This window comes from Pongo pygmaeus, chromosome 11 (genome assembly GCF_028885625.2).
Source record: "Pongo pygmaeus isolate AG05252 chromosome 11, NHGRI_mPonPyg2-v2.0_pri, whole genome shotgun sequence".
NCBI classification, from domain to species: Eukaryota; Metazoa; Chordata; class Mammalia; order Primates; family Hominidae; genus Pongo; species Pongo pygmaeus.
In genome coordinates, this window is record NC_072384.2 from 14,704,721 (window position 1) to 14,716,382 (window position 11,662).

The 11,662-nt window shown below is 48.2% G+C and overlaps 1 protein-coding gene across 1 annotated transcript; it reads right to left on the reverse strand.

Moving 5' to 3' along the window:
* Positions 1-6,218: 6,218 nt before the first annotated feature.
* Positions 6,219-7,484, reverse strand: GPR148 (G protein-coupled receptor 148). Its single transcript, XM_054478349.1, has one exon. The coding sequence runs from the start codon at positions 7,400-7,402 to the stop codon at positions 6,359-6,361; it is 1,044 nt and encodes a 347-aa protein (XP_054334324.1). The 5' UTR covers positions 7,403-7,484; the 3' UTR covers positions 6,219-6,358.
* Positions 7,485-11,662: the final 4,178 nt, after the last annotated feature.

Sequence of the window (11,662 nt, forward strand, 5' to 3'; positions counted from 1 at the left end):
TGGCCAGGAGCTGACAGGCTGGCCTCTTCATGAGCAGCCCGTGACCTTGGGCACGTTATGTCCCTCCTGGGTCTTATTTTCTCCTGTGCACAGGGGGAAGGGAAAGTGGGAGGGCTTTGGGGAGGCTGTAGGCTATGTGGTTTAATTACTGTATTTGGTATGCATCATACATTAAATGGTGTATATAAACTCTTTATGCAATTTTATTTTATTTTATTTTGTTTATTTATTTTTTGAGATGAAGTCTTGCTCTGTCGCCTAGGCTGGAGTGCAGTGGCACCATCTCGGCTCACTGCAACCTCTGCCTCCCGAGTTCAAGCGATTCTCCTGCCTCAGCCTCCCAAGTAGCTGAGATTACAGGCGCGTGCCACCATGCCCAGCTAATTTTTTGTTTTTGTTTTTGTTTTTGTTTTGTTTTGTTTTTGAGATGGAGTCTCGCTCTGTCGCCCAGGCTGGGGTGCAGTGGTGCCATCTCGGCTCACTGTAAGCTCCACCTCCCAGATTCACGCCATTCTCCTGCTCAGTAGCTGGGACTCCCCCAGCTACTGAGGGAGGAGTAGCTGGGACTACAGGTGCCCACCACCACGCCTGGCTAATTTTTTGTATTTTTAGTAGAGACGGGGTTTCACCGTGTTAGCCAGGATGGTCTCGATCTCCTGACTGCGTGATCCTCCCGCCTCGGCCTCCCAAAGTGCTGGGATGACAGGTGTGAGCTGCCGTGCCTGGCCTCTTTATGCAATTTTAAATATAACAGAGGAACAGATGCTGTATGCCCGTCACCCTGCTGAAGAAATATACGAACCACAGTTTAGAACTCCGCATCGTCTTCCCCACCACATATCAATAGGCATTGTACTGAATTTTGTGTTCATTATTATCTTTTTACGTATTTTTTAATACTTTCCCACTATATTAGCCTGCTCAGGCTGCCGTAACAAAATACCACACACTGGGTGGCTTAAACAACAGAAGTATACTTTCTCGAAGTGCTGGAGGCTTTAGAAGTCTGAGATCAAGGTGCAGGCGGCACTAGTTCCCAGCGAAGCCTCTCTTCCCAGCTTGCAGGAGGCTGTCTTTTCACTGTAGGAAGGGAGAGATATCTCTCTTCTTTTAAGGCCACCAATCCTATCACATTAGGACCCCACCCTCATGACCTCTTTTAACTTACTTAACTCCCTACAGGTCGTATCTCCAAATGCAGTCATATTAGCATGTATTCTTCTGGGACTTGCCTTTTTCCAAAAAGCATATACTTATGAGATTCACCCATACTGATGTGTACAACTGTTTATTTTTCAATGCTGTACAGTATTCCATTGCATGACTCTTCCATATGCATTGACCCATTCTTTAATTGATGGCTGTTTGGGTTGTTTCTCATTTTTAGCTAATAGTGTTTCTGTGAACATGGAGTAAATGAACAAGTGTTTCTTTAGGGAATATATGTGGGAATATAATTGCTGAAGTAAGGGCATCCTTAACTTTGCTGCATTTGTGGTTGAAGATTATGACAATAGCCCTAGTATTTCCCTTCCCTGTATCCTTGTCCCTTGCTGTGTGGCCTTGGAACTCCCTTTATGGGGAGGTAGTGTCTACTGTTTCTTCCATGAGCCATGTGCTGTTTGGTGCTTTGTCGAGCAGAGTGCAGCAAAGTCATGGCGTGCTGCTTTTAAGCTTCTGGCACGTCTGCTCTCTTGGAAACCTGTGAACCTCTCTTGGAAGCCTGTGAATGAGGCTGGGTTAACCTGCTGGCAGTGACAACACTGGGAAGCAGAGAAGAGCGTCCAAGCCAAGGCCACTCGATGAGTTTCTTGTTGCTGCTGTAACAAAATACCAAAAATCTATGGTTTGAAACAATACAGATGTATTATCGTGCAGCTCTAAAGATCAGAAGTTAAAAATGGGTCTTACTGAGTTAAAATCAGTGCAGGCAGGACTGTGTCCTTCCAGAGGCTCAAAGAGAGAATCCACCTCCTTGCCTTCTCTAGAGGCTGCTCACATTCTTAGGGTAGTGGCCCCTTCTCCATCTTCAAAGCCAGCAGCATGGGATCTTCCCATCTCTCCTGGTCTCTGACCTGGCTGCCATCATTATGACGTATCTCTCCCACCCTCCTGCCTCTTTCTTTCCCTTGCAAGTGCCCCTGGGATTGCATCGTTTCACCTGATAGTCCAGGATAACCCTCCTTTCAGGATCCTTCACTCAGCCACATCTGCAAAGCCCCTGTGGGGCACAGTCAGAGCTAACTAACACATATCTGCTGTTCTTCTTCCAGTTTCTTAATTTGGATCCTAGCTCATTAATTTTGAGCCTTTTTCATTTTGGGAAGAACACACATGAGTGTACATTTGCCTCTAAATGTTGCTGGCTGCATCTCATGCATTTCGATGTGTACTATTTTTATTATCCCCCAGTTCTAAACAATTTTCTGATTTCTGCTTTTAATTAATTAGTCTTTGATCTATGAATTGCTTAGAATGTGACTTTTACATTTCCAAGCATATTTTATTCAATTATCTTTTTGTTACTTATTTCTCACTTAATTACACTGGACCCAGATGATATAGTCTGCATTGGAATCAAGTCTTTGAAATCTTACTTAGATTTGCTTTATGGGGGTAGCATGTGGTCAATTTTCTTAATAATTCCAGGCATGCTTATATATATTATGTATTTTCCAATAGTCAAGTGCCATATTTTAAATTTATTCACTAAGTCAAACTTGTCAATTGTGTTGTTCAGTATTCAATATCCTTATTTATTTTGTCTGTTTGCTTTACCAGTTAGGGAGAGAGCACTCTTAAACTTCTCTATGAAAGTCGGTTTGTTAATTGCCCCTCAAAATTTTGTCAATGTTTGCTTTATAAATTTTCATTATCTTATTATGTTAATTTTATCTCCTTTGATAAATTGGAACTTATCATGTTGTCACCCTCTTTAGTAAGGCTGTTTTGCTTTAAAGTCAGCTTTGTCTCTTCTATTGGCTTTCATTTAGCGAGTTTCTATCATTTTTTTTTTTTTTTTTTTGACATGGAGTCTCGCTCTGTCACCTGGGCTGGAGTACAATGGCGCGATCTCAGCTCACTGCAACCTCCACCTTCCGGGTTCAAGCAATTCTTCTGCGTCAGCCTCCTGAGTAGCTGGGATTATAGGTGCCCTCTACCATGCCTGGCTAATTTTTGTATTTTTAGAAGAGACGGGATTTCACCATGTTGGCCAGTCTGGTCTCGAACTCCCAACCTCAGGTAATCCTCTCGCCTCTGCCTCCCAAAGTGCTGGGATTACAGGCGTGAGCCTCTGCGCCCAGCCTGAGTTAAGTTTTGATTGGAGGATCCAGGAAAGGCTTTCTGTCTTTTTCTATACTCCCAACTATTGCTTTACTTCCACCCATTCTCTGTTGTTTGTTTAGCATAATCTCTTATAAATAACATATATCTGATTTAAAAGTAAATGGACAATATTGTTTCCCCACCATCAAATTTTAGTCGTTTAAATTTATTGTTTTAGTAAATTTGAATTAGTTGTTTGGATTCTATCATATTACTTTATGCTTTCTATTTGTCCTGACTTTTCTATATATTTTTTCTTGCCTTCTTTTGGATAAGTTATCTTTTCTCTTATTCATTTCATTTGTTCCTTAGATTATTTAGAGAGTGATCCTCGTTTTGTCTAGTCTGTTAGTGGTTACCTCATTTTAACTTGCATTCCTAACAAAGTCTTAGATTAATATCTGTACCTTCCTCCTGAAGACTGCTAGACTTTAGAATGCTTTAAGTACAACTACACCTTTCTGACACATATACCACTGTTATATAATTCTTTTTTTCCGTTTTTTCTAAACCATTAAAATAGACTTTTTTTTTGGAGACGGAGTTTCACTCTTGTTGCCCAGGCTGGAGTGCAATGGCACAATCTTGGCTCACCGCAACCTCCGCCTCCCGGGTTCAAGTGAGTCTCCTGCCTCAGCCTCCTGAGTAGCTGGGATTACAGGCATGCGCCACCATGCCAATACAAAATTTTGTATTTTTAGTAGAAACGGGGTTTCTGATTGTTGGTCAGGCTGGTCTTGAGCTCCCGACCTCAGGTGATCCGCCCGCCTCGGCCTCCCAAAGTGCTGGGATCACAGGCATTGAGCCACCATGCCAGGCCAAAATTAGACATTTTTATTGCTTTTATGTAGGCAACTAGACAATAGCTATTCCTATTTATGTGCATAGTCTCCAGTGATTTTTCTATTTCTTCATACATCTCAAACCTTCCATCTGGAATAATTTTTCTTCTGCAACAAATACATCCCTTGAAGTTTTCTTAATGTGTATTGCTAGGAATACTGTCTTTCAGCTTTTGTGTTCTATCAAGGTCTGGAAAGGTTTTTCTGTACATAAAATTCTAGGAAGACAGTTATTTTCTCAGCACATTGGCAACATTATTCCAGTTGCCAAGGCTTCCATGTTGTTTGTTTGTTTGTTTGTTTTTTGAGATGGGGTCTCACTCTGTCGCCCAGGCTGGAGTGCAGTGGTGTGATCTCGGCTCACTGCAACCTCCACCTCCTGGATTCAAGCGATTCTCCTGCCTCAGCCTCCTAAGTAGCTGACAGGCACGTGCCACCAGGCCTGGCTATTTTTTGTTTTGTTTTGTTTTGTTTTGTTTTGTTTTTGAGACGGAGTCTCTCTCTGTCGCCCAGGCTGGAGTGCAGTGGTGCGATCTCGGCTCACTGAAAGCTCCGCCTCCCGGGTTCACACCATTCTCCTGCCTCAGCCTCCGGAGTAGCTGGGACTACAGGCGCCCGCCACCACGCCCGGCTAATTTTCTTTTGTATTTTTAGTAGAGACTGGGTTTCACCATGTTGGTCAGGCTGGTCTCTTCCATTGTTTGAGAAGTCAGGGTGAGTTTAATTGCTGTTCCTTTGTCTTTTATCTCTGCCTGCTTTAAATATCTTGTCTTTGTAGTTAGCTGTTTGCAGTTTCGCATCATGTGCTTCAACGTGGGTTATTGGTCATTTATCTTATTTATAATTGGTTAGATTTCTCGGATCTGAGGTTTGATATCTTTAAACAAATCTGAAAAAATCCTCAGCTGTTATCTCTTCAAATATTTCCTCTCCTACGTTTTCTGTATTGTATTCCCAAATTAAATGTGTGTTAGTCTTTTCCATCCCAACCTCAATGTCTCTTAATCTCTCTTTTATATGATTGTCTCTTTGTCCCTCTGGGCTGCATTTTAGGTAATTTATCTGGACCTCTCTCACAATTTGCAGAGTCTGTTTCCAGTTGTGTCTAACATGCTCTTTAATCCATATTAAATTCAACTCATAATTCTAATATTTTTGTTTCAAGAAGTTCTATTTAAATCTTTTCCAAATTTTCTTGGTTATTTAAAAAAAAGTATTATCCCTGCTCATATTTTCATGTCATTATTAATGTCTTAAAACATCTTGAACATTTTTATATCAACCCAATGTTGGTAATTCAAGGAGCTGTGGTATGACGCTGCTGTCTTCTTGTTTCTTCTTGCTCTCATTCATGGTGCCTTATCTCCCTGTGTGGTTTTGTGAGATTTGACCATGTGCAGCTCCATTATTTGAGGTTCTTTGACTCTGGAAATTCTCTGCAGCCTAAGTTGAAGCTCAGATCGTCCAGGAGAACCACACCAACCACAGACTGAGGTCTTTTGACCACTAACATAATTTGAAGCCTGGCTCTAAAACTGTCTGAAGAGTGGCTTCTACTTAAGAATTCTCGAGGAATTTTCTTCTTCTTCTACACAGCACGAATGTCAAGGCAGGCAAACTCCCTTGCTGACCCCTTCTGTAAGGTTAGGTTATCATTTACCTTTATTGTGAGAGTGTAACCCTTGCACACTCCAGCTTTATAGTGGTATCTCCATGACACTCTTCACTGTTGTGGATTGTTGGCTTCCTCTCCTCCCTCCCGCATCCTGAGCGGCTGCTCAGATAGAGCTCATGGTCCCAGGACTCAGCAGCTCTGCTTGCCTACCTCCGTGGTTCTCACTGTCAGCAACATTTTGGCTTCTGTGTGTTGGTCAGCAAGGATGCATCCACAGTGGCCAGGGAGGGTGTGCAGCAAGCCATTGGAGGGACGCAGATCAAGGCTTGACTTAGACCAGAGCCCTGCTTGATTGCCTTTACTTGCTTCCATTTCCAAGTAGGATTTCAGTGTCATAAGAGAGCTTTCTCTACTTAAAAACTGTCAAAATGGTGAAAATCATCAGTTGAGGTCCTCTGAAAGGCCCAGTTCCACTATTATATTGTGCTGTTCTAAGAAGTTAGTCATAATTGGACACTGCTGCATTCAACATAGATTGTTAACCTCAGTTTGCCAGTCTGTGGACTCAAGAACTCTAGGAAATGGTAAAGATGGCCTGGTGCCTCCTGGATGGGAGGTGGCCCCGGACCATGCCCAACAGCTGCCGGTAGCGGAGCAGGTACAGATATGGGAGCATGGCACGGGGAAGCATCATGAGTACCTCACTGTTAGCTGCCAGGAGCCATGTGTGAGTCCCAGAGTCAATGTGGTGGTACCTGGTCAGCACCATGTCCAGGGAGAACACCACCCCTGTGCTCACGTACAATGTGATCAGCACTGAGTGGATCAGCAGGGTGCCCCTGGCCCGGGAATAGCCCTGCCCCCAGATGCCTGAAGTCTTGGCCTCTGCATAGATCCTCCAGAAACAGTAGGCAATGAGAGCTGTGCAGAGGAACAGAACGCACAGAATGGAGGTGTAGGTAACAATGACCAGGAGGCCACATCCCGGCTGGGTGCTCATGCTCGGTGGTAGGATGCATGAAGCTCCTTGCTCCTCCAGCTGGGCATCCTGCCACTTGCTGAGCCAAATAAGGAATGTGGGGAAGCAGCAGGCCACCAGCCAGATGAGGGCCACTGCCTTCCAGGCAGCCCCATGGGACATGAAGGAGAGGTAGCGCAGAGGATGGATGACTGCCAGGTAGGTGTGCAGCACAATGGCCGTGAAGGACAGGATGGTGCTGGTGCAGGCGGCGAAGACAGCATCAGTGAGAATGCCACAGGCCATGCGGCCCAGCTCCCAGCCACCCAGACTGCTGGAGGAGATGAGCATGTGGAGGAGAATGTAGGCCAGGTCTGAGAGCAGGATGTTAGCCAGGAGCAGGTAGTGGGGCTCCTGTCGCAGCCGTTGGTTCCGCAGGATGGTCGCTAGCAACAAGGGGCTGACAGCCAGTGTGGCTGCAGCCAGCAGGCTCGAGGGAAGGAAAAGCCAGTACAGCATGGAGCTGGGCACCCTGAGGTCCCCCAGGCCCAAGGAAGTGTTGCTGGCTGCTTGGGGCATGCAGGGTGTCTTGCTGATGAGCTGGATCAGGGCCGGCCAAGCTGTAGTGCCCACAGGGCAAGGTGCCAGCTCATCCCCCATGCTTCCTGGCAGGAATGGCTGGCTTTGTCACAGGTTGTTGATTCTGCACCTGCCTTGAGTGTTGATCTGCCCCACAGGGGTCCTGATGGCACCACTCCTCTGTAGAGATGCCAGGCTCGGGCAGGCCTTAGGAATGACTGCTGAATAAAGATAAAAAAACCAATGTGAATTCAGACTCACACCTGGCTTCCTGCATTCACATCTCTGCAACTGTGCAGCTGCATGTGTGTGGGTAGACATAACAGATCATCCCACTGCCACCATTTTGCAGTCACTGACCCCTCCAGAAGTGTCCCCTATCTCAGTGGCCCCCAAACCTGTCTGCTTGGCTCACAGGGAGTGTGCAATGGATTCTCACCACACTGGATTATATTCAGGGCTGCCCTCCTAGAAAGGAAGGAGCAGCTGTCTGGAACTAGGATCGCTGGGCTGTAGACCTGGTTTGACCTCTGTCGAGCTAGAGGCTCAGCAAATTGGACCAGGCTGGAGGGGCCTGGGTGCACTCACATTTCCTCACAGAGCCTTGAGTATGGTCTGCAGCTCAGGGTGACCCTGTGCATGCGTGTGAGTGTGACTCCTACACCCTTCCACTCAGGGCTCCATGTGAGTGTTCGGTGCCCCCAAAACCTCAGCTGACTTGTGGGGTCGCTGTGTAGTAGAAACGTCCCTTCCTTTGGGGAGGAGGAGGCCTGGCAGGCAGAGACCTCACAGGAGCTAGTGGGGAGGAGTGGAAGGCAGGTTCCCCAGGCACCTGGCTTGTCGGGGGTGGGGTGAGCTCAGTCAGAGCCAGTGGCCAGGGTGGCTGTTGGTGTTCAGGGATCCAGTTCAAGTGAACAAGCTCTCCCCCTCTCTCGAGGTGTTGGCTGCGTGGCCTTGAAAAGCTTTGTTCCGGTTTCCTTATCTGTGAAACACGAATGCCAACCACACTGACCTCAGGGAAACATTGCGGAAGCCCAGAGGTAAGGGACTCAGCACAGTGCATAGCCTGAAGTAAATGCTGAGTCAATGTTAGCTCTCCCACCTACAGCATCCTCCGAGGCTCGGTCCCCTCTGCCCACAGATCCCTGTCATCACTGCAGAACGGGCTGCACTTGGCTGCTGGCAGCCTGAGACCCCTGTCCAACAGCCACCGCCGGCCTGGCAGGCTGCTCCAGAAGGCAGGAGCCGCGTGGGAACAGGCAGGATATTTTTAGGGCCAGCAAGAGGCAGAAATTTCAGACGCTGGGTGTGAGACCACGTCCACTGCTGCCCAGGGACCATGCTCGTCACAGCCCGAGACCCCGTCCACCGCAGCCCAAGGACCACGCCCAGAACCGCCCCGGACCACGCCTATCGCAGCCTGGGGACCACGCCCGCCGCAGCCCGGGGCCACGCCCACCACAGCCCCAGACCACGGTCATCGCAGCCCTGGGACCACGCCCTCCGCAGCCCAAGGCCACGCCCATCACAGCCAAAGACCACGCCCAGAACAGGTCCGGACCAGGTCCGCCGCAGCCCGAAACCGCGTCCTCCCCCGCCTCCCTGCCCCAGCTGCCCTGGCCTGCACTCCCTAGGGGCCCCTTGTACTTTATAGATGCCCTGACCGGTCTAATCGGCCTCAGGCCGGGAGAGGCAGCAGAGCCATTCGCAGGCCACGCTTTCTGCGCGGGTGCCCTGTGTGCTGCAGGGCTGAGGGCCAAGGCCCAGCCTCTCTCTGCTGTCTAGCCCAGCACAACGACTCTCGCCGGCCTTTGGGGTCTTAGAATGCAGATTCCCTAGGGGAGGGAAACTCGTTAAATGACAATCCCTCAGTAAAAATGTGGCTGTGAGCTACATCCTTATAGCCGGTGACAGGGGTGACAAGCAGCAACTTCATGGAATCGGAAAGCGCGAAACTCCCATGGTGAAAAAGCCGCTGGGATGATACAGAGCCTGCCTCCTGCTGAGAATCATCTTAGGAATTAAATAGCCCCTAAAACAATCTCAGAGCACCGCGCGGGTGCTGCCCCGAAGGGAACATCAGTTTGGTCTCACTTGCCGAAGTCCCCTATCCAGGCTGCCCTCCTGGGAAAATGCAGACCGGGGCCCTAGGGAGTGCAGGCCAGGGCGCGGGGACAGGGAGGCGGGGTCCCGCCCTATGGCATCGCGGTTTCTCCGAAAGGGAAGATGGGCTTTCTCAGAACCACCCTTAGTTTCTGCACTGTAATCAACCCCAGATGTGGGGTCACCCAGTGCCACCTCTGGGGTCACAGAGCTGGCCTCCCTGGTTAGGACCCCGCAGCCTTTAACTCCTCTGCCCCGTTCCTGTAATCATCATGGGTCAGGACGGGCCTGCTGGCTTTGGGTGCAGACGCAGGGTGGGTGTCCTGCACAGGCTAGTGAATCTGAACATAACTTTGGAAGCTGAATCTCAGCCATCCGTGGCACTTCAAGAGCCTGGGGATGCTGGAGTGTCCTTGCCCTCTAGGAAGGTGGAGGTAAACTGAGGCTGTAGGCGTGCCTAATGCAAACATGTTTAAACCACAGAATGGACATGCTCCTGGGTCCTCCAGCTGAGGTGGGGTAATAGTGACCACCCACAGCCTCATCGTGGAGCACCTTCTGTGCAGGCACTGAGCACATCTCACAGAAATGACATGCTGCTGTGTGGGAAACTGAAGCCCAGGGAGGTTAAGTGCCCTGCCTAAGGTCACCTTTTGAGAGAGTTCAGTGTTAGTAAGAAGCCATCTTTTGGCGGGGAGCGGTGGCTCACGCCTGTAATCGCAGCACTTTGCACTTTGGGAGGCCGAGACAGGCAGATCACCTGAGGTCAGGAGTTCGAAACCAGCCTGATCAACATGGAGAAACCCCGTCTCTACTAAAAATACAAAAATTAGCTGGGCGTGGTGGCACATGCCTGTAATCCCAGCTACTCAGGAGGCTGAGGCAGGAGAATCTCTTGAACCCAGGAGGCGGAGGTTACAGTGAGCCAAGATCACACCATTGCACTCCAGTCTGGGCAAGAAGAGCAGAACTCCATCAAAAAAAAAAAAAAAAAAAAAAGCTCTCTTTCCTGAGACATGCAGACCCTGTTGCTATGTCCCCCAATGGTGGCAGCAGGACAGGAGTTACTCACCGTGGTGTCAGGTCGAGGCTTGGGGGGCTCAGAAGGTGGGCAGTGGGCACCGGCAGAGGTGACTGAGACTCCCAGCTGGGCCCCCCATCACACAGCAGCTCCCAAAGGCAGCTGGCAGCCAGGACTACCAGGTTGAAAAGGATTATCTAAACAGGGGCTCTTGGTTTCCTGGCAGCAATGCAATGTCCCTCAGCAACAGGCCATGTCACCTGACCTAGCTGCAGGAGCAGAGAAAATCTCCACCCACCCACCCCCCTCCCGGGCCCTCATCGTTTCACCTGGGTACATGCATGTGTGGCAGAGGTAATACACAAAGAACTGACGTGGCAAATTCTGGGTACCATTTTACATTTCCTTTCATCCTCCAGAACCCTGATGAGGATCAGGAAATTGACGTGCATATGAGGCCAATTAATTTTCCCAAGGCCACCTAGCAAATAAGTGGCAGAGAATAGGCATATCTCACTCCAAATCCTGTGTTATTTCCATCCTCACTCCATCTGTTCCCTGGATGATCTTTCTACCTGTACCTTCCTGGCTGGCATTTGTACTGGACTCTTCATCATTATCATAATCTCCATCAATATCAGTCAACATATCTTTATTATCTTCATGTCTTCATCACTATTACCATCACCCTCACCCCTATCTCATCATCATCACCATCACCATCATCACATTACCACCATCACCATCACCACTGTCATGCTCTGTTTAATGCTACTATAACAGAATACCTGAGACTGGGTAATTTATAAAAAACAGAGATTTATTTCTTACAGTTTTTGAGGCTGTGAAGTTCAAGTTCAAGGTGCCAGTGTCTTGTGAAGGTCTTCTTGCTCTTCATGCCGTGATGGAAGGTGGAAGGGCAAGACAGCACATGTGAGAAAGAGAAGGGAAGGAGGCCAAACTCATCCTTTTATTAAGAACCCATTCCCAAGATAACTAACCCACTTTCATTTCCATTATAACACCATTAATTCATTCATGAGGGCAGAGCCCTCATTACCTAATCACCACTTAGAGGTCCCACCTCTCAACACTGTTGCATTAGGGATTAAGTTTCCAATACGTGAACTTTAAGAAACACATCCAAACCATAGCAGCCATATCATCACCACCACTGTTGTTATTACCACCATCATTATCATCACTGTCTTCATCAG

Coding starts and splice junctions, on each gene's coding strand:
- GPR148 (XM_054478349.1), bottom strand. CDS start 7,402: ATGGGGGATGAGCTGGCACCTTGCCCTGTGGGCACTACAGCTTGGCCG.